We start from the raw sequence: 24,940 nt of genomic DNA, 5'->3' as shown, positions 1-24,940 counted from the left end.
TAATTGCTCATTAAGATTTACAAGCCGTGGCTTTAACAAAATGTCATGATCACTTCTATACAACTCAAGTTTTCCTTCAGAAAAAAAACAGCTAAAGGGATAAGATTGACAAATCTTTGGACCTCAAATGTACATTTTATCATGAAACATTTAATGGTTAACAGGCATGATAAATAATTTTAAGCAAAACATCATTGTCCGGTTAGAGCATTGGTTAGGGCACTCACTTCTAACCAAGGTGAGCCTGGTTTGATTCCCGGCCTTGGCCTATGTGAGTTTGGTTGATGGTCACTGAGCCAGACAAGTGGGTTTTCACTAGGTACTCTGGTTTTCCCCACAGACACCACTATCAGGCAATATTGTGTTGTGCAAACCAGCTCGGATTTAACATTAGCTAATGTATACTTCCTTAATGATCATTATAATATAAATATTGTTTAAAAAGCACCAAATCATCACTAATATTTCTTTATCTGTACACAAGTCATAAGCTTTTGTTTTGATCATTAAAGGCAAATGTGTTAAACATAACCCTTTTTCAAAGAGAAATTTTTTGACCCCAAAAAGAAGATTAAACAGTCCCTGTGACTCAATTAGGTTGTACAGCAGCATTGGGAGGTTTAATGCGCATTGCATTCTGGCTTGGCCTCTATAATAGGTCAAGGTCACACTTACAATTCAAATGGCTATCACTCCGACATGGCCAAATGGGGGGCATTTGTAATGTTTCTGTGACAGCTCTTGTTTCAAATTCAATCTTACCAACAAGTTTTCTGGTTTCAAGTCCCTATGTACGATGATGCGGGAGTGCAGGTAGAACAGAGCGCTGCAGAGATCTTTCACCATATGGGCTGCGTCCACCTCTCCGAACTTGACGCTCTGGGTGATTGCGTCAAACAAGTCACCACCCTAGAGATTAGCAAGTAAAATTTGTTTAAATACATCGAAACCAGAAGTAAAGGTAAATAACAGGTGATAAAATGTACTCAAGAGATTTTTTTTATGTTGTTGTACAAAACTCGCTCCATTTCCATGAACAATTTCAAGTCCTTTGCTGATCGAGTTCAGTATTTTTGTTTTGCAATAAATTGTGTAATTTCCTTGTATTGAAGGGTCTCGAGACTTTTAAAGGAGATTATCTTGATGACGCGGTCTAAATAAATAAAAAAAATTATTACATTAAATCAAGATTAAGTGACTAATCTTTTGAAATGAAATAAGGTCCTTTAATCTTAAAACACTTAAGGTTTTTCTTGAAAATTTCATTAAATCAAGATTAAGTAAGTAATCTTCATAAATGAAATAAGCTCTTTAAGCTTGTAACACTTAAGATACGTCTTGAAATTGGGACCATGTACACTAAACTAAAGCGATGACAATTATCTTACTTCTCATAAGGGGGTAGAAAATCTCATGGGTTTAAAAAGAAATATAAAAGTCCAATATCATTGACAAACTTTTTTTTTCTAAGACATATGCACCAAAACATTAAATGGCTCGTAAATCTGATCAAACCTCATAATTAAATCACAGGTTTTTCAGCTGCAGTCCTTTATAAAAAAAAGAAATTTTGAGCAAAGAATTTTACAGAAACACCTATGTACAAATCTTGAGAAGGTCTTCCTTAATGTTTAAATAATTATGTGACACTGTCAGTGAAAAAGGTCCTTTATTGAGGAAGTCAACTAGAAACTAGTATTCCGCTAATATGATGCCTCGCTTGCTAGGAGCTCCAATAAGCTTTTCTAGTAAAGGTTACGGTGACCTTGACCTTTGACAGATTGACCTCAAAATACATAGGGATCATCTACTAACCATGACCAATATACATACCAAGTTTGATGACTCTACCAAGTTGCTCCAATGTTATTGATCGAAAATGATAGCACATGTTATTTGTGTGAGGGAGAACATGACCTCGACCTTTGACTCAAAAATGTAGAAGGATCATCTACAAACCAATGTGCATACCAAGTTTGATGACTTTTATTAATTACGCCAAGTCGTTCAGCAGTAATTGATTGGAAACATAACCAATGCACATACAAAGTTTGAGAACTCTACACCAAGTTGTTCAGCAGTTATTGATTGGAAAAAAGTGTGACGACAAAGACGTCTGCAGCATACAAAGTCATCCCCATATGTCTGCCATACTTTGCAGGCGAAACAGAAAGTAAACACTCCACATGAAAGCAGTGAAAAGAAACTGATCATGAAGATTTAAAATTGAGTAAACGATTATTGTCAAAAGAATTTTAAAATATCAAATTTAGGCATAGAATTTGCCAAAAAATAAAATGTCATTTGTATCATCTTCGTTGACAACGTCACATAATTATGATCTCAATGTAAACTTTGCTCAAGGCTATCAATGTTTTAAGATCGGTTTGAGACAATCTTTCGTTCCTTATTCGTTGTACAAAGTGCTCACCCAGCTGACAACAAACCCTTCTGTTTTCTGACACTGTGCCAAAACAATGATTTTTTTAAACAGAACAAATATTTGACGTGTAAACCGATATTATTCATCTAAATAAATAAAAAAGCATTGATAGTCAACAAACAATATTTGTTATTAAGTAAAAATGTAGCAAAATGTTTTCTCAATCTGTAAAAAAAGAAATTCAAGGAGAATTTAATTTGTGAAATGGATTTATGATTCTTATTTCTTGTACTTAAGTTGCAGTTATTACATTCTTTTTTTTATATCAATACTGACAAAAACTGATAGCTTTAACAGAATAAACTACAACTTGGCACAAACATTTAATACTGGGTTTGTTTCATCAAAAATTCTAAGAGCGATCTTGTACCTAGACAAGGTTTTTGTTTCAACACTGGAGCATAAAGTATACTGTCTTAGAGTGACAGTGGTCTTTTGACAGAGTGGAAGTGGACTCATGGTATATATGTCCTCCTCTCTCCCAGTAACCCAAGCAGTTGTGGTATTCGATCCCCACCAACTGTAATTATTCATGGCCTCAAAAAAGGGACACCAGTACTGGTTTTTACTCAGGAAACGAACTCGAGAGTGATTCTATAAGCTATATCAGCCTTCGTCACAATTATTTGCTAAAATAAATTTGTATAAAGTTAAAAGTACTGCTAAAAATTGTTCGTGGGTATATAATTGTTGCTTGGAACTGGGATGAAATGGTCCCATGGTGTTCTTTAGGAGAGGTCATAAAATAGTTCCCATGATGAGGCAAAAAAAATAATGGTTTGGTAAGGGTTATATCCTTTTCAAAAACAGGTAGGGCAGGTAGTTTTCTGTTGTTTTTTTATTAGGCATTATAAAAGAAGTTGACATCATTGTCATTGTCAGGACATGATCTTATAGTAATCTCTAGTATAAAGAACACATATTTTTTTTAACAACATATTATTAAAACAGTAAGGACTTCAGTGGCGCTTATTTCTAGACCTAGAGTGGCCTATTCCGGTTATGTGGAAAATACTAGAAGATATTTCAGAAAATTAGACCCAGATTTGTACGCGTGCCTTCTTGCCCTTAGGCCTAAGGCTACATGCACCACTCTAACCTGCCACAGGAAGACCTAAAAATACCATTAATAAGACCATCTCACACTACCTTCATTAAGATATATATAGAACTGATGGTAATTTGTCTTTTAGTATTAAACTCTGTCTTAAAGGTCAACTTTCACTCATAATGAAACAATAATTTCTTCCTTATCTAAACAATTTAAATCTATCCTTTCGCATTGTTTTTTCACAGATAGATCTCAAGATTTCATTAATAAACTGGAAAAAAAAAATCATGAGATTAATAATGATGATAAGCGACCTTACATGGCTGATAAAATTACAAAATGGCACAATTGTTCACCTATATATATCCTGTAAAACAAAATTGTTTTAAGATATTTAGAAAATCTCCTGCGATAAAAATTCAATTTAATTGTCAAAAACAAAATATTAAATTGGAAATTAAGTAACATTATTGACTTTTTCATCATTTTAATCATATTTAAACTCTCAATGTCTCGTCCATTACTTATAAATTGGATCAAGGTAAATAGTCCAAAGCAATTTTTCAAGTTTAAACCAACAACAAGTTTAGGTTGAAAGAATGTTCAAGAAAGGATAAGGGTCCGGAGCACTTTAATTTCATGGCAGTTGCTGTTTAAAATCTGACAGAGAAAAACTTTCATTAAAATTTATAGCACAGTCTAAACAGTCATCGAAATTTAAAGACTTTTGGATGAAAAAGCCCAAATTTTTATACTATTGCCTGGCATCAAATTTTTGAACATTCAAAATTCATTCTTTGGCCTAATACCAGAACGAATAATTTTGACGGGGTGTGGCCAGTCAATTTAGTACAGTTTTGTTTAAATCCATTTCAAAACTATTCCAAAAAAACCTGCCTCTTAACATCTGCAACTTTGCTTTGTTTCCTTATTTGATGTATACTAACATTTATAAATCAAAATTTCAGGCATTTTCTTGCTATTTTCACAATTCTAAGGGCCCTGGTCCCATTTACAAAAATTGAAAAGAACACAGACCTGAGAGTTTGGGTAAGGTCTGACAAACTTATTATAAATTATGACATAAAAAGTTTGATTGTAGTGAAAATTCTTACCTTCACAAGCTCCATAACCAGATAAATCTTGTCCACTGTCTCATATTCTTCATACAATTTTACAATGTTAGGATGATTACAATCCTTCATTATTTCAATTTCATTTTCCACCATGTGTTCCTTTCCCTTGAGTTTAGATTTATCAATCACTTTCATAGCATATTCTACACCAGTAGCCTTCATCTTTGACATTCGAACAATGGCAAAATTGCCATCACCTAAAGTCCGTCCTAAATCATATTTGGATGTCACATGTTCATCACTACTTATTTGTCTTTCTAACTTAGTTTTTCTTATAATCCTATTTTTACTAGTCTTTTTCTTCCTCCTCTCTGCCTCTTTATTGTCTCTTTCCTTATTGTCAACTTTATTCTTATCCGCTTTTTCATCTACATCTTTCTCATTTTCCGTATCTTTAGCTTTCTCTTCCTTTTCACCGTGTCCCTTCTCCTTTTCTTTCTCCTTATGATCCTTTTCCTTTTCATGCTTTTCACCATGATGTTTATCACTATGATGTTTTTCAGGATGAGCTTTATCTTTATCATGTTTCTCTTTTTCCTTTTCTTTCATCTCTTTCTCCTTTGCTTCTTTATCCTTCTGTTCCCTTTCTCTGTCCCTAGCAGCTCTCTTTTCAGCCTTTTCTTTCTCCCTCTCCTGTCTGTCCTTCTCGGCTGCTGCTTGTCTTTCTCTAGCAGCTGCTTCCGCTTGGTCTCTGTCATGTTTGTCTTTTTCTCTTCTCTGTCTTTCTTCATCTCTTCTTTGCTTGTCCTCATCTTCCTGTCTCTTCCTTTCCTCATCTCTCTTTCTCCTCATTTCTTCCCTCTCTTTTTCCTTTTGTTCTTTCATCTTCTTAAAAGGATCATCTCCTCTACCTTCCTTTGGAACTTGTCGACGTTTTCTGTTTTCTTCTTCCTGAGCTCTTCTTTCTGTATCAACCATCTTCATTCTCTGTTTTTTTACTCTGTCCTTCTCCTCCTGTGCCGCTTTCTCTTTCTCTCTATCTAATCTCATTGCAACTTCCAAGTCTCTTGGATACTCATTCCTACGTTTCCCCTTCTCTGTCGGTCGTCCTTTGTACAGAACATATTCTGAGTCGGCATCTCTATTGCTTCCATCACTTCCTTCCCCGAAACCACTATCACGTTTATCCGCATCATGGTCTTTTATTGGTTCTTTCACTTGTGCTAGCCTTTTCCGTTTTTGTCTTTCAAAGTCTTTCATAATGTTCTTTGCATACGGACTGTCTGGGTAGACCTCCTCTATAATGTCATGAACATCATGTTCTGTGAGTGGGTCATTTCCGACACCAATAAAAATATCATCATCTCTGAAAAAGTCTGCAACACCTTGCACCTCCCTTCCTCGAACAGTGAACAACTTTCGCACTTTATTGGTTTTCCATTTAGGACCGAACGCTTCAGAAATATCACCCATAAGTTGTTCAAAGGACTGAACACTCCTACGGTTTAGTAAAATCTTAACATTGTTTCTAGGTTTGGCCCCATTGCGAACTATTGTTATCACTTTGGGTTTCAACGGAACCTGAGCTTCACCCCCATGGGCCAAGTAGCTGTTTCGACTTGCGGGCCCAAACGCACCCGGAAATCGCCTGTGATGGGTGGAGGTCTCGATGCCACCTTTACCCTGCAAGTACCGCCCCGGTTGAAATGCATTCCCATACATGCGGGGTCGGGTATTGAGACCCTGTGTGTAGTTTTGATCTGGGTCATATTGGTCATGCTGGTGGGCTCGTGCTGAAATAATACAATAAAAAATGTAAATGTTCACAATGTGAGACACGTCAATGAAAAAGTTACACCGAATAATGAATAGTTGTAATACAAAATTTATACAGTTCAAGCGCTTCAAACTAGACAAGATCTAAGTAATTTCCAGATAATTTATTTACATTTATAGCTGAAATAATTTTGATTTACAATATATGCCCACTGTGGTCAAACAGCAGAAAATATGCTTTATTTATAAGTTCTGTTCTATTATAATCAAACACCATTAGCATTTGTTAGTTTTGTTAGTGTTGGTTTCTTTACAAACATGAAGATATGATTACAAAGCTGTTACCAGGGTAATATTGTGCAACTTGAAACATAATTCCGTGCTTTAACAGTTGATGCCAATATCTGAATCCAAATCACAAACTATTGTTTATTCCTTATAATTCAACATATTTGTTTCTTAAACCATGTTTTCAGGTTGCTAATTAATTAACTAATACACAACATCAGGAAAAGACAAATAAATTTAAATGATCAAAATCTGGCGCAGTGTCAAATGCCTTTCAAAGATCAATAAATGGGAAAAACAAAACCCTATTTCAGGATCAGAATGTATGCAAAACAATATAAAAGCTGCAAACAATTAACAATTAATGATTTTATAACAAAGGAATGGATGAGTTTTAGTACAATTTGATATAGGATCATGATTAAAAGGCGTGGTTTCGATGTCAATCCAAGATCGATGATGTCACATATTGAGTTTAATTTGAAACAATAGTATGATGTACAAATATACTTATATTGCACCAAATTACATCATGTCATATCACTGGGACATTGCATGATCTTTTGTTTTAAGTTTTGATGAGCTTAAATGGTATGATCATCCTATTTAACTGACACTATAACATTTTTTTTCTATTCTACACTGCAAGAACTTCCACATCCGGTGCTATTCTTCAAATCTTTAAAAAACAACACCACATTTAAGGTGTGTTTTAGTGTATTTCATCAAACATCTAAGTAACCAATGACATCATTTGGCATTGATCAATATCAATATCATAAAGGACATACTTTATTAACTATCCTGAGTCATCTCAGACATGCAAAACTGTCCTACATGTTCATTCCATGATCAATAGGATTGACAAAATTGTCTACATCAGGCTCAACCAGTATGTTGGCAGATTTGCCAATATTTTAAAATGGAGAAAGTAACTTCTACAGTCATGGACACAACCCTCTTATGAATGGTAGGTGAGGATGAAATTTCAATTAATTAAACTTTATTGATAGAAATTGTAATTACTGCGATTGTTTGTTTAAAATATGTGTACACATGTATAACTATAGTGATAATGAGTTATTGCATTATGGTGACGAACTGCAGGAATACCTGAAGTAGGATATTTTAAAGCCTCAGGTTTCAAAAGTAGGTTTTATTTAAACTTAATATGATGAAATATACAACTAGGGCGGTATTAAATAACCAACTTATATTAAACTTAAATCTGAGTGTTTTGATTGGCCAATAGACTAAAATCGATTTACTACGATATGTCTAAGGATAAGGATAAGACTGGCCCAGAGGCGGTATTCTGAGCAAGTGTTTTGATTGGACTGTTAAAATAAGTGGTCAATAGACTGAATGGAATCAATAAGGCGTGTCTATAACGATAACAATTATATTGAATTATGGCCCCTGGGTAGATTTATATGTTTAAATCCGGAAATAATTTTTCAATGGTGTATGTGCATGTATATAAAATCTCTTAAAGCACAATAATGATTATATTAAACATATATATATGTATATATAAATGTAGACATAATGGTTAATCTTTGCTTTACCAATTTAGACATTTAAATTTGGCATAAGCCGGTCGCAGCCTCGCTGCTGATTCAATTGTTTAGTAAAGCAAAAATAAAATAAAACATATCATAGTGTTTGGCACGAATGTACTCTATACTAGCCAGATGGCTTATGGGAACCACTGAAGAACTTGGTGGAACCCACTTTTTAAAACATTATAGTGTCAAAATGAAACTTTGGCGATCATTCTCGTCTGAAGTTTTAATAATAATAAAATTAGAATCATCTGGAGATCTCATTGATGGAGACATAAGCGACAACACTAAGTACAAGCCAAATCTAGTATTTTACTTTTAGTAAAAGTTACCTACAATTAATGTAACGCCAGGCCCAACCACTGAACGGTGAGTTAAAAGCCATAACTATCCCATTATTTCAACACAAAACATTATATTCCAAATTTATATAAATATCTAATCCATTATCTCGTAAGAATTAAGATCCTAAGCTTCATTTTTGAACCGAAAACTGTTGCTCTCAAACTGTACAAATTAACACATGTTAAAGCGTGAACGAGATTTCATGTACATTATTGAACTGTCATGTACATCTTGATTATACTATGAACAAAGATTATTTTGTGCATCGAAAAAGGCCTTAATAATATTCTATATATTGTAAAGCTCAGTTGGTGATATTCATTTTAGAATCAGAACAATCGCATGGTACGGTATCAATGTGTAACAGCGTAGTTTGTAACATGGCGGCTTTTGTTTTATGGAGATCCCATATTATGGACAAAAGTTATCTATAATCTTGCTGATTAGTTTTGGATTGATTACTTTATGATGTGCAAAATATCTTTTTACTGCCTCGGTAAATCAATCCGAATGATCAGTTTATTTGTTTGTTTTATAATAAAAACACACATTCAGACAAGTAATTCACACTGGATTTTAAGTCATTAACACAAATCTATATCATAATTTATCATCCAGAGAATGTGCTCGATTTCAGTATGCGTTTTGAAGGCTAGTTTGAGGTAAACATAATATGTATATATGTATTATAAGTGAAAGATGAAGAGATCAAAATATAATTAATAAGACATAACAAAAATGTAAGTATCCAGTTTCTGGATCTAACCTTTTTTTCACCTGACTTGCTTGAGGAGAAAACTGACAATTCAGGGTTATTGAAAAGTATTTAATTGTAACATGCAATTTCATTGGATGAAGAGTTGTCTCCCCTGCCTCATGCAAATTCATATAATCAAGATTTTGTCAGTCAATTTTCCCATGGTATATATGTAAGTGTAACAGAAGAAAGTTTGTGGTTGCCTACAATGATGGTTACCAACAATCCATAAAATTACTAAGATAAAGGGGAATAACTCGACAAATATTTTAATCAGATCTAATAACTATAGTTCTAAATGCTACATTTTTTTTTAATTCCACAAATATATAGGTCCTTATAGATGTACATGCCCTTAGACCAAATTGTAGGGGTCTTGATTAGCTGTGTATCTTCTCAAGTCAAGTCAAGTCAAGTCAAGCCTCTCAGGCCACATTATTTATTTAAACAGCAAAATGAACAATGCATCTACACAAAATTGCTGAGTATACATATAGAGATCTCTGATGTTTGAATCCCTGCTGTGCCTTACATTTGCCAAAGCTGCAGATGTAAGAAAATCAGTAAATTGATATATTCAATAGTTACGTGTAACAATTAATCTGTCGGTCAGCTGAGAGAGTTCTTTGCTTTTATCCGAATGCACCAGTCAATTGTAACCACGGCCCCCTCATGTCCTGTACACCAGGGATAGCCTGGGAAATGGACCGTGTTTTTACCTTCCAGGTGGCCCTGCAGTGCAGGGTGAAAGCAGTGGTTTTGTCTCAGCGCCAAAAATAGCGGGGAATGGGCCTTTAACCTAGTGTCCCTGGTGTGTGGAGGCATTTGGCTGGGATTTTACCAGCAGTTCGTCCCTGTAGTGCGGGGATTTTGACCAGGCTTGGCTGGACCGAAATTCAAAGTCCCCGCTATTCCCTGGACCTGGGGGGGCCTTGGTTACAATTGATTGGTGCATAAATTTCTCATAAGTTTCTGCTTTAGACAATTCCAATTAGTTCAAAAAGTGACATAACCTTCACAATGCATCTTTAAATAAATTTCAGACAAACATATAGTAAAGAAACAAATCCAAAAATAAAAATATTTACCAAACTGTCGCAACGGTCGTGAAATTCCAGAGTCAACCCTTATAGCCATTTTTTAACAAACCGAAGAAAATAGTGTTTTTTTTACGTCCAAAAGCTAACTATAATCCACATTGAACTAAATACTTGATCATAACTAATGGAGATCCAGTGTACATATTTCATTACAATCCATAATGTACTGAATATTTTTATTTTACTGAATTCTAAAAACCAGCCTTTCGTTAGATAAAAGTTCACATGATTGCTAAATTTCAATAAAACTGAGACTGGGTACACAGACAATGCACTTCTGATAAGAGACCACAAATCACTGGAATGTCAATTTAGCTGTAAATCGGAGTATTGTCTGTGAAAAACAAGTAAGAACAATCACATTGAAATATTTATGAAGTCGGAATTAAATTCTCATCCCCGTGTGATTGTAAGAGGTATTATCTCATATATCTACGTAAATGAATTCCTTAGAGTACATTGGCCATTAGGCCAAGCTGATGTTTCATTCAGTGGATTTACTTAACCAACTTTTAAGTCTTCCTCTTTTTTTAAAGGGGCTGTACTCCGTATGATAAAATAGCAAAAAAAAGAAAATTGTCAAAAACTAACATAAACTTGGCATCGATGTGTACAATGCATTGAAACTTACTAACTGAAGTACCACATAGTTTACAATTTATTTAAGTTTAGCAGTTATTTCGTATTTTTCCATTAAAAAAGATTACTGGGTATGTCTACCTAGTAGAATTAATTCCTTATGCGTGATTGGCTAGTCGGTGTTATCACGTGATATTACCGAGGTAGGTGTATAGCTTAATTATGTCACCCGATTGGAGTCATAGCTCAGTGTATATGACGCTGGACTGCACTTTTGGCGACACGGGTTCGAACCCGGTCTCCGACACAATTTTTTTTTTTACATTTTGCTACTTTTTTTACAATTATGATATCAAAGCGTGACACATTCTATTAGATAATTGTCCTGATATTCGTTACAGAAAAAAACTTTTTTTGGTGCCAATCTGGTGTACAGTCCCTTTAAATCAAGCATCAACGGTTGAGGTCCTATTTATTTCAAAAATGTGCCGAAGAACGCTTCATTGGGAAGACATGTTATTTTTTGTCAATGGCAAACTTTCGAAAGATTAAAACAGGTATATTTAGGAGTATTTCCTTGCACTTAGTAGAGTTAATAATGTTATAAATTGTTCAGAAATATAAATATATCATTTATCACATAGGATAAAACGGTCTGGCCTTAATCCTGTTCCTGCTTTTAAACCAAAAGATTGTATTTTTATTATAAAAAAATGTTCACTCTCACTAATTTTCTTGGCCAAAGTTTGTAGGGGTTTTAAATCATTAAAATGGTGCAGCCATAGTTATTGAGTGGAAAATTTCACATTTAGGCAGAAGTCATTTTTATTTTGATGTTAATTTTTCGATTTCAATACTGTCAATTTTTTCCATTCCATGTATTCTATAAATATTATATCAACTTAAATCTTGCAAAAAAATAATCTTGCAACCCAAAACTGAAAAACAAACTTGAGATATGAACTTGCAATACAAACTTGCTATACAAAATTTGCAATACAAACTTGCTATACAAAATTTGCAATACAAACTTGCTATACAAAATTTGCAATACAAACTTGCTATACAAAATTTGAAAATTTGCAATACAAACTTGCAATACAAGATGTTTGCCACTGCTTGACAGAAACGAAAATAGGACACCTTTAAGACCTAAGAGCACTTTTAAAGGTGCTCTATAATTGTTTCTGTAAAGCTAGCAAACAATTTGCTTCAGTTTCGCACCACCAAATCAAAGCACTTGATAATTCTTATCAGTTTTGATAATGTTGAAATTAATCAAACTTTAGCCAAGTCTAATAAAGCTGCACACTCACAGATTAATTGTTATGACAACTTTTTTTTATTTTTTGTCTTGGAATGAGCCAATTTTTTCCATAAATGTCTGGAAACTAGAAATATAAGACTCAGCTGACAAAAGAGCTGATCACAGTTTTCATATTTACATTCCAAACTGATTTTTCATGGCTTAAAAGCTTTACTTAAATGCTTTCAGAAAAATGAAAATTTCGGCAGACTTTTCCAAACATTTGACATTTGTTGAAGTCTATATTGTGAGTTATCTTATATTACTAAATTGGAGGCATTCAGATGCCAAAATCAGCTGATTCTGAGATTTTTTTGATTTTTTTTTTTAAAGTGAAAAACTGTCAATCAGTGAGAGTGCAGCTTTAACGAATGGCAATGGCATTTAAATAAAATGTCATCATAACTCTCAAATTCTAGTGTGAAGTCATTGATGTGGGTATACATTGGACAAAAACTTTAAGATAAAAAAAAAACAAATATTAGAAACCTTAAGATAAAAAACAAATAAGAAGAAGAAGGGGTGTTATAAACTTAGGTACAAACTTGTTAAAACACTCGAACACGAGTAATTTTAGTGCAATAATATTCACTTGAAAGCAATAAATTTCAAGATGCAGGCATAGCAAATATTGAAATATGGACTGATTTTTTCATTGCATTTAAAGTTAAACATAAATTTCTGTCAGCAAAAAATGAATTTGTCACATGATAATAAGATAATACCGCAAGATCAAAATTAGAAATTTACTGCAAGATGTCTGTTTTTTAGTTAATAAAGGAGCTTATCTCCTCAAATGTTTTGCAAATGAGATATGACACTTAAAGCTAAACAATAATTACCTGTTCACTGTGAACCAGCTGTGAACCAGCCCGCTTGATTGTGAACACTGGTATAGACTGAGATAATCAGCTCAGGGCTCTTATCACTAATAATAATATATAATAATAATTGAGTCTAAGTTTGCAAATTTTAATTTTGTTGTTCAATAAATGCTAGAATGAATTTTAGTAATTGAAGGAAATGAAGATTTGCAGTTTTGTTACTTGAGACTGAATTCAGACTTGAGACTCACAGTTTGTTATCATTTTCAGGCCCCAGAGTTCACAATCACCATATAACATCTTGAATCTGAGTTTGAGGCTTGACAGACTCAAAAAAGCCAATCCTTAAAGGTCTGATAATAAATTTTAAATATAGTGTGGTTATTTTTAATATGATAAATTTTTGTTAAACACAATATTTGCAACATGTATGGCAAGTTTTACCATTATCATTCTAATCTATTAAAAATGTACAACAAAACAAGGAATTGCAAATTTAGACTCAAGACGTAATAAAGAGCCCTGAGCGTGACTATCTTGGCCTATGCCAGTGTTCATAATTAAGAGGGCTTGTTCACAGTGAACAGATGACCTTGTTTTCATCAGAATTTGAGCCGCATTGCGCAATTTTGGGCCGTCGGACAAAATTAGTTCAAATGAAATAATCATTAATAAAATGATCTTTGGCTCTCATAACTCTGTATTTTTTACGCTTTTTTATTTTTAAGACTCTGAGACACCATTCTTAAAAGTTCTAAACCTTCTAAGAAAAGCAATACTTACTTTTCCGTCCCCAGATATACCTCTTCATACAAAGCGGGGGGTCAGGCCCGATATTAATGACCTTGATCTTGGATTTCTCAAAATCAGGGTTGTCCCCATATTTCACTTCCTGTGTCAGAGTAACCTTGGTTTCGTCAGAAGTTCTTCTCTCATAACTTTGCCGCCAATCGAAAATGTCATAGTACGGATTAAATTCCTCTACATTATTTTTCACAGTCTCGACCATTTTAACTGATTATTCTCCAAAACTGATTTCTGTTAAAGTCTTTATAAACGATTAATATTCTCAAAATTCTCTTTTATCATTTAAAGTCTCAGGCGATATATCACAAACAATTTAAAAACTCCATGCTGAAAAGTTTACTTTTTTTACAATTTAAGAAATTCTTATCTTAAGATACGATTGAAACACACTTACAACTTCATGAATATCATTATTAGCGACATCTTCGGTATATGAATCCAATGAGTGTATTAAATATTCAGTGAAATCTTATATAATTTCAACAGTCTCACTATCACAATAACATTTCTCTTAAGAATAAAATGATTCAAATCCATTTATTCCATGTCAAGTCTTTAAAATTCTTAACTTTATTTACATAAACCAATCATTGTATAAAGTTGTTATTTCAATGTAAGTGAATCGCAAAATAAATAAAATTGAAATGATTCCATTTTTCTTTCTTACACAAAACAAACTCATTAGGAAAAAACATGCAAAGCTATTCAAATGTACGCTCTGGGGTAATAAAGTGTTTAATCCTGAATGAAATGTTTTCATTAAAAAAAGGTTGAAATTTTTAAGTATATAAGTTTACAAAAGTGAAGCACTTTCTCACACTAAAGCAACAAACTTTGGCTGACATTGTCATAAAAATTTGTAAATATTCAGAAAAGAATAGCGTAGGCACAATTCATGATGTATTTTAAAATAAATAACAATATTTAAGGCATTAAACTTGCATCTTAAACTCAATGTAAATTTGGTCGCCTAGCTGTAAATCCAGCCGTAGAAAATATGTTTACCACCTATGAATGTAACAAACTTTATTGTCACTTTCATTACGAAAATTTGTAATAAATTTGTAGCTGGTCAATTCAGAAGATACAACTAGAATTAACTTTAACCTATTATGTACTTGTTTCAATAGAATAAACAAAGGGAGGTAAGCATACTATTTTTGAGGGAAATAATTATTTAGAATGGTAAGAGTTGTCTTTCTTAGTAGCATTTAATCATTTAACCTTAAATCAATTGAAAGTCATAAGAGTTGTGACACATTTTAAATTCTCTTACTTTAGAAAGTGTAAAGATTATCATAAAGAGATTAACCGCATAACATGTTAAAATAAAAGGCAAAATCTTTGATCAATTATTATAACACAGTATGACATCTCAATGAATTACCAAATAAAACGATCTTTTAAAAGCTCTTTGGCTTTGATCCATTTTTGAAATTCGATAACTATAACTGATCTGAAGGTTAACAATTTTGAAAAATAATTGATGTTAATGATTTCAATAATGTCAGATACTTATACTTAATGAGCAAAATACAAAGATGTCAATTTTCAGTATAAAAAATTGCTAATGTGTTGGTGAAATCCATAACTTAACATCCATAGTGGACTGCATGATGCATATGTATAAATAGTGGATTCATACATATGTATACATTAAAGAATGATACATTTATATCCAAATTGGATCCATATATATGTTTCAATAGTGGATACATATGTCTGTATACATTTTGGATTGATATTTCTGTATCCATAGTAGATTGATATGTCTATTATCCATAGTGGATTGATATGTCTGTATCCCCAGTGGACTGATATTGTTGTATCCATAGTGGATTGATACGTCTGTACCCATAGTGGATTGGTATGTCTGTATCCATAGTGGATTAGTATGTCTGTATCCATAGTGGATTGATATGTCTGTATCCATAGTGAATTGATATGTCTGTATCCATGGTGGATTGATACGTCTGTACCCATAGTGGATTGGTCTGTCTGTATCCATAGTGGATTAGTATGTCTGTATCCATAGTGGATTGATATGTCTGTATCCATAGTGAATTGATACGTCTGTATCCATAGTGGATTGATACGTCTGTATCCATAGTGGATTAGTATGTCTGTATCCATGGTGGATTGATATGTCTGTATCCACAGTGGATTGATATGTCTGTATCCATGGTGGATTGATATGTCTGTATCCATAGTGGATTGATATGTCTGTACCCATAGTGGATTGATACGTCTGTACCCATGGTGGATTGATACGTCTGTATCCATGGTGGATTGATACGTCTGTATCCATAGTGGATTGATACGTCTGTACCCATAGTGGATTAGTATGTCTGTATCCATAGTGGATTGATATGTCTGTATCCATAGTGAATTGATATGTCTGTATCCATGGTGGATTGATACGTCTGTATCCATAGTGGATTGATACGTCTGTACCCATAGTGGATTAGTATGTCTGTATCCATAGTGAATTGATATGTCTGTATCCATGGTGGATTGATATGTCTGTATCCATAGTGAATTGATTCGTCTGTACCCATAGTGGATTTATGTCTGTACCCATAGTGGATTGATACGTCTGTACCCATAGTGGATTTATGTCTGTACCCATAGTGGATTGATACGTCTGTACCCATAGTGGATTGATGTCTGTACCCATAGTGGATTGATATGTCTGTATCCATAGTGGATTGATATGTCTGTATCCATAGTGGATTGATTCGTCTGTACCCATAGTGGATTGATACGTCTGTATCCATGGTGGATTGATATGTCTGTATCCATAGTGGATTGATATGTCTGTATCCATAGTGGATTGATTCGTCTGTACCCATAGTGGATTGATATGTCTGTATCCATAGTGGATTTATGTCTGTACCCATAGTGGATTGATACGTCTGTACCCATAGTGGATTGATTCGTCTGTACCCATAGTGGATTTATGTCTGTATCCATAGTGGATTGATACGTCTGTACCCATAGTGGATTGATGTCTGTACCCATAGTGGATTGATACGTCTGTACCCATAGTGGATTGATGTCTGTACCCATAGTGGATTGATATGTCTGTATCCATAGTGGATTGATATGTCTGTATCCATAGTGGATTGATTCGTCTGTACCCATAGTGGATTTATGTCTGTACCCATAGTGGATTGATACGTCTGTACCCATAGTGGATTGATACGTCTGTACCCATAGTGGATTTATGTCTGTACCCATAGTGGATTGATACGTCTGTATCCATAGTGGATTGATATGTCTGTATCCATAGTGGATTGATTCGTCTGTACCCATAGTGGATTGATATGTCTGTATCCATAGTGGATTTATGTCTGTACCCATAGTGGATTGATACGTCTGTACCCATAGTGGATTGATATGTCTGTATCCATAGTGGATTGATATGTCTGTATCCATAGTGGATTGATACGTCTGTATCCATAGTGGATTGATACGTCTGTACCCATAGTGGATTAGTATGTCTGTATCCATAGTGGATTGATATGTCTGTATCCATAGTGAATTGATATGTCTGTATCCATGGTGGATTGATACGTCTGTATCCATAGTGGATTGATACGTCTGTACCCATAGTGGATTAGTATGTCTGTATCCATAGTGAATTGATATGTCTGTATCCATGGTGGATTGATATGTCTGTATCCATAGTGAATTGATTCGTCTGTACCCATAGTGGATTTATGTCTGTACCCATAGTGGATTGATACGTCTGTACCCATAGTGGATTTATGTCTGTACCCATAGTGGATTGATACGTCTGTACCCATAGTGGATTGATGTCTGTACCCATAGTGGATTGATATGTCTGTATCCATAGTGGATTGATATGTCTGTATCCATAGTGGATTGATTCGTCTGTACCCATAGTGGATTTATGTCTGTACCCATAGTGGATTGATACGTCTGTACCCATAGTGGATTGATACGTCTGTACCCATAGTGGATTTATGTCTGTACCCATGGTGGATTGATATGTCTGTATCCATAGTGGATTGATACGTCTGTATCCATAGTGGATTGATACGTCTGTACCCATAGTGGATTAGTATGTCTGTATCCATAGTGGATTGATATGTCTGTATCCATAGTGAATTGATATGTCTGTATCCATGGTGGATTGATACGTCTGTATCCATAGTGGATTGATACGTCTGTACCCATAGTGGATTAGTATGTCTGTATCCATAGTGAATTGATATGTCTGTATCCATGGTGGATTGATATGTCTGTATCCATAGTGAATTGATTCGTCTGTACCCATAGTGGATTTATGTCTGTACCCATAGTGGATTGATACGTCTGTACCCATAGTGGATTTATGTCTGTACCCATAGTGGATTGATACGTCTGTACCCATAGTGGATTGATGTCTGTACCCATAGTGGATTGATATGTCTGTATCCATAGTGGATTGATATGTCTGTATCCATAGTGGATTGATTCGTCTGTACCCATAGTGGATTGATATGTCTGTATCCATAGTGGATTAGTATGTCTGTATCCATAGTGGATTGATATGTCTGTATCCATAGTGAATTGATATGTCTGTATCCATGGTGGATTGATACGTCTGTATCCATAGTGGATTGATACGTCTGTACCCATAGTGGATTAGTATGTCTGTATCCATAGTGAATTGATATGTCTGTATCCATGGTGGATTGATATGTCTGTATCCATAGTGAATTGATTCGTCTGTACCCATAGTGGATTGATATGTCTGTATCCATAGTGGATTTATGTCTGTACCCATAGTGGATTGATACGTCTGTACCCATAGTGGATTAGTATGTCTGTATCCATAGTGGATTGATATGTCTGTACCCATAGTGGATTGATATGTCTGTATCCATAGTGGATTAGTATGTCTGTATCCATAGTGAATTGATTCGTCTGTACCCATAGTGGATTGATATGTCTGTATCCATAGTGAATTGATTCGTCTGTACCCATAGTGGATTTATGTCTGTACCCATAGTGGATTGATACGTCTGTACCCATAGTGGATTTATGTCTGTACCCATAGTGGATTGATACGTCTGTACCCATAGTGGATTGATGTCTGTACCCATAGTGGATTGATATGTCTGTATCCATAGTGGATTGATATGTCCGTATCCATAGTGGATTGATTCGTCTGTACCCATAGTGGATTTATGTCTGTACCCATAGTGGATTGATACGTCTGTACCCATAGTGGATTGATACGTCTGTACCCATAGTGGATTTATGTCTGTACCCATGGTGGATTGATATGTCTGTATCCATAGTGGATTGATATGTCTGTATCCATAGTGGATTGATTCGTCTGTACCCATAGTGGATTGATACGTCTGTATCCATAGTGGATTGATATGTCTGTATCCATAGTGGATTGATATGTCTGTATCCATAGTGGATTGATACGTCTGTATCCATAGTGGATTGATATGTCTGTATCCATAGTGGATTGATACGTCTGTATCCATAGTGGATTGATACGTCTGTACCCATAGTGGATTAGTATGTCTGTATCCATAGTGGATTGATATGTCTGTATCCATAGTGAATTGATATGTCTGTATCCATAGTGGATTGATATGTCTGTACCCATAGTGGATTGATATGTCTGTATCCATAGTGGATTAGTATGTCTGTATCCATAGTGAATTGATTCGTCTGTACCCATAGTGGATTGATATGTCTGTATCCATAGTGGATTTATGTCTGTACCCATAGTGGATTGATACGTCTGTATCCATAGTGGATTAGTATGTCTGTACCCATAGTGGATTGATACGTCTGTATCCATAGTGGATTAGTATGTCTGTATCCATAGTGGATTGATATGTCTGTACCCATAGTGGATTGATATGTCTGTACCCATAGTGGATTAGTATGTCTGTATCCATAGTGAATTGATTCGTCTGTACCCATAGTGGATTGATATGTCTGTATCCATAGTGGATTTATGTCTGTACCCATAGTGGATTGATACGTCTGTATCCATAGTGGATTAGTATGTCTGTATCCATAGTGGATTGATATGTATGTATCCATAGTGAATTGATATGTCTGTATCCATGGTGGATTGATACGTCTGTATCCATAGTGGATTTATGTCTGTACCCATAGTGGATTGATACGTCTGTATCCATAGTGGATTGATACATCTGTATCCATAGTGGATTTATGTCTGTACCCATAGTGGATTGATATGTCTGTATCCATAGTGGATTGATACGTCTGTACCCATAGTGGATTAGTATGTCTGTATCCATAGTGGATTGATATGTCTGTATCCATAGTGAATTGATATGTCTGTATCCATGGTGGATTGATACGTCTGTATCCATAGTGGATTGATACGTCTGTATCCATAGTGGATTTATGTCTGTACCCATAGTGGATTGATATGTCTGTATCCATAGTGGATTAGTATGTCTGTATCCATAGTGGATTGATACGTCTGTACCCATAGTGGATTGATATGTCTGTATCCATAGTGGATTAGTATGTCTGTATCCATAGTGGATTTATGTCTGTATCCATAGTGGATTGATATGTCTGTATCCATGGTGGATTTATGTCTGTATCCATAGTGGATTGATATGTCTGTATCCATGGTGGATTGATATGTCTGTATCCATAGTGGATTGATACGTCTGTACCCATAGTGGATTGATATGTCTGTATCCATAGTGGATTAGTATGTCTGTATCCATAGTGGATTTATGTCTGTATCCATAGTGGATTGATATGTCTGTATCCATGGTGGATTTATGTCTGTATCCATAGTGGATTGATATGTCTGTATCCATGGTGGATTGATATGTCTGTATCCATAGTGGATTGATACGTCTGTACCCATAGTGGATTGATATGTCTGTATCCATAGTGGATTAGTATGTCTGTATCCATAGTGGATTTATGTCTGTATCCATAGTGGATTGATATGTCTGTATCCATGGTGGATTGATATGTCTGTATCCATAGTGGATTGATACGTCTGTACCCATAGTGGATTGATATGTCTGTATCCATAGTGGATTGATACGTCTGTATCCATAGTGGATTGATATGTCTGTATCCATAGTGGATTGATACGTCTGTACCCATAGTGGATTGATATGTCTGTATCCATAGTGGATTGATATGTCTGTATCCATAGTGAATTGATATGTCTGTATCCATAGTGGATTGATATGTCTGTATCCATAGTGGATTGATACGTCTGTACCCATAGTGGATTAGTATGTCTGTATCCATAGTGGATTAGTATGTCTGTATCCATAGTGGATTGATATGTCTGTACCCATAGTGGATTGATACGTCTGTACCCATAGTGGATTGATACGTCTGTACCCATAGTGGATTAGTATGTCTGTATCCATAGTGGATTAGTATGTCTGTACCCATAGTGGATTGATATTTCTGTATCCATAGTGGATTGATACGTCTGTACCCATAGTGGATTAGTATGTCTGTACCCATAGTGGATTGATATGTCTGTATCCATGGTGGATTGATACGTCTGTATCCATAGTGGATTAGTATGTCTGTACCCATAGTGGATTGATATGTCTGTATCCATAGTGGATTGATACGTCTGTATCCATAGTGGATTAGTATGTCTGTACCCATAGTGGATTGATACATCTGTACCCATAGTGGATTGATACGTCTGTACCCATAGTGGATTGATATGTCTGTATCCATAGTGGATTGATATGTCTGTATCCATAGTGGATTAGTATGTCTGTATCCATAGTGGATTGATATGTCTGTATCCATAGTGGATTGATATGTCTGTATCCATAGTGGATTGATACGTCTGTACCCATAGTGGATTGATATGTCTGTATCCATAGTGGATTGATACGTCTGTATCCATAGTGGATTGATACGTCTGTACCCATAGTGGATTAGTATGTCTGTATCCATAGTGGATTGATATGTCTGTATCCATAGTGGATTGATATGTCTGTATCCATAGTGGATTGATACGTCTGTATCCATAGTGGATTGATACGTCTGTACCCATAGTGGATTAGTATGTCTGTATCCATAGTGGATTGATATGTCTGTATCCATAGTGAATTGATATGTCCGTACCCATGGTGGATTGATACGTCTGTACCCATAGTGGATTGATATGTCTGTATCCATAGTGGATTGATATGTCTGTATCCATGGTGGATTAGTATGTCTGTACCCATAGTGGATTTATATGTCTGTACCAATAGTAAATTGATATGTCTGTATCCATGGTGGATTGATATGTCTGTACCCATGGTGGATTGATATGTCTGTACCCCTAGTGGATTGATATGTCTGTACCCATGGTGGATTGATATGTCTGTACCCATAGTGGATTGATTTGTCTGTAACCATAGTGGATTGATATGTCTGTATCCATAGTGGATTGATACGTCTGTACCCATAGTGGATTAGTACGTCTGTATCCATAGTGGATTGATATGTCTGTACCCATGGTGGATTGATATGTCTGTACCCATGGTGGATTGATATGTCTGTACCCATGGTGGATTGGTATGTCTGTATCAATAGTGGATTGATATGTCTGTACCCATGGTGGATTGGTATGTCTGTATCAATAGTTGATTGATATGTCTGTATCCATGGTGGATTGATATGTCTGTATCCATGATGGATTAATATGTCCGTATCCATGGTGGATTGATATGTCCGTATCCATGGTGGATAGATGTGTCTGTATCCATAGTGGATTGATATGTCTGTACCCATAGTGGATTGAAAGTGTATCTGTACCTGTATGTTCATCCACTCCCACTACCACCCCCACCCCCCTCTCAATCTCACAAAATATTAAATATGACATTTAACATGATTCTTAAATGTCCTCTTTCCTGTGATCAAAATGTCATTAGGAGTTTAAATGAATGTTTTAACTGTAACACACACTTATTCAAGTATAATCTCCCCAAGATGATCATACCATAAATTTTGAAAGACATTTTGAATATATTTACTGACATTATGATTACATTAAGAACATTAAATCTACATTTACAATGTCAAAAGTGCCGATTGTGGTCTCAATACTTGGCCATTGTCATTCTTATTATAATAATGTATATTAGATAAGAGTTCGTTCTTGCTAACAATTATTTAATGAAAATAAAAACACAATCAAAAGGTTCCATTATAATGAACATGTACTTGTTATCATTTTATATCAATATATTCATAATAAGGCGTCATTGTTGAACCGAAAATTGATCGAAAGCTTTTTAATAAATATGAAGATTTGAATAGATAAGAAAAGAATTGACAAAGGACAGCAGGTTTATAAATTATGTTTGTTTAAGATTTCATGTACTAAATGTTCTTTCAAACAGAAATCTACAAATAAGCGTACTGCACTCCATTTCGAGGACTTGTGTCCTTATACACAAAAAGTGCATTTTACAAAGCACGAATCATTAAAAAATTACCCTTATTCTACTTGACCAATTAACTTCATGTTTACTGGTTTTCACTAACGTCAGATCACTTTCAATGTCTTTATTTGTTAAAGTTGCGTCAATGACTTAATTTTTCATACGTCAATAGTACATTACAGTCCATTCTTCAAAATACTATATTATCATTACTGATCACTTAATTGACAATGTGAACGCCAAGTAAACAAGGCAATTTACCATAATGTACCGACACTTAAAAGCCAGGATCATATCATATAAATGATCTCATGCAAGGAACTATTTCAATTTGTTCCAGTTTAAAAAAACAGTCAGATTTTTAAAATTATTTATGTAATAAACAAGAAGAATGATGATGATGATGAAGGCTATGATGCTGATGATGATGACAACATTGATGACAAAGAGTCGTCACGATGATGACAACAACGATGATGATGACACCAATGATGATGATGATGATGATGATGATGATGATGTTGACAATGACGATGACGACAACAACAATGATGACGATGATCTTAGATATTGACAATAATGGTTTATGGTTTTACATTCATAAACAGCAAAGTTATGATAAGCCCCGTCCAAAAATTCTGGTAAGGTAAGTTAAGACACACAATTACCTCGACTGGAGTCATGATGTTAGATATTGACAATTAATCACAAAAATGGTTATAAAATCATAAATATACAGTAAAGTAATGATAAGCCCCGTCCACACATTCTGGTAAGGGGAGTTAACACACACAATTACCGGTGCTGGAAGGAGGTGGTGCTTGTTTTTTAGGTTCACCTGAAATATTTTCTACCAGATTTCATAAGCTATTAAATTGTTTGTTTTTGTTAATGATTGTCTTGTTTAAGGAGACATACTTATATTACCATGATACAAATTTGATTCTTATACAGTACTGCTTACATAGCAGTTTATGAATGCAAGCCAAGTTTATATCAAAATTGCTAAGCTCGATTATAAAAGCAGCTTTAAGCTTATACAGTGGTCGAAATAAGGACGAGCCCGTGAGCCCAGTAAGTGCATTCAGGTGAAATATTGTTTTCTGGGCTTGCTCAAATTCTCGATTTTATTCAGCTACGTAGGCTTGTTGAAAAAAACGATGGCAACATTAAAGTAATTGGGCTTGTGCTCATCCAAAATTATCATTTCAATGGTCACTTATACATGTCTATATATGTCATTAAAATTTTCTTGCGGGGAAAGGTACCAGTACAGTGGTTTATTTCTAGGGGTCATGAGAAAGAGCCCCTTCAAGTAAAGCTAGAAACCAGATTTCTTTGGTAAGAAGCAGACGCCTATACTGATACACCATTTCACCTAACTCTTTAAGAGTCCTGATAAAGATATACATGACTGTATAACAGGCAAAGACCTTATTTTAATACAATAACAAATAGCACAGAAGCAGCCCTTATAGATTGTGTATTTGTTTAATCAATGACTACAGTTCTATGTTGCGACTTGAATGTGAAAAATCTAGATATGGCATGGACATCATTTCAATCAGTATATATTT

At 34.7% G+C, this 24,940-nt stretch overlaps 1 protein-coding gene across 8 annotated transcripts in view; it reads right to left on the bottom strand.

Moving 5' to 3' along the window:
* Window positions 1–24,940, bottom strand: part of LOC128235092 (serine/threonine-protein kinase DCLK1-like) — a 52,872-nt gene that overhangs the window by 7,263 nt on the left and 20,669 nt on the right. For 2 of the 8 annotated variants that reach the window (XM_052949815.1, XM_052949814.1), the window contains exons 3-5: window positions 24,163–24,201; window positions 4,610–6,363; window positions 763–909 (exon numbers count right to left, since the gene is read on the bottom strand). In XM_052949815.1, coding sequence (XP_052805775.1) covers window positions 763–909; window positions 4,610–6,363; window positions 24,163–24,201 — 1,940 coding nt within the window. Of the gene's footprint in view, window positions 1–762; window positions 910–4,609; window positions 6,367–6,691; window positions 6,823–8,535; window positions 8,646–10,389; window positions 10,513–24,162; window positions 24,202–24,940 lie in introns of those variants that run through there. The other 6 variants (XM_052949817.1, XM_052949818.1, XM_052949822.1 and 3 more) reach the window with 5 other exon arrangements.

The sequence above is a fragment of the Mya arenaria genome, chromosome 5, assembly GCF_026914265.1.
Source record: "Mya arenaria isolate MELC-2E11 chromosome 5, ASM2691426v1".
Lineage (NCBI taxonomy): Eukaryota > Metazoa > Mollusca > Bivalvia > Myida > Myidae > Mya > Mya arenaria.
The sequence above is the reverse complement of the archived record's forward strand: the minus strand, read 5'-3'. Positions and strand labels throughout refer to the sequence as shown.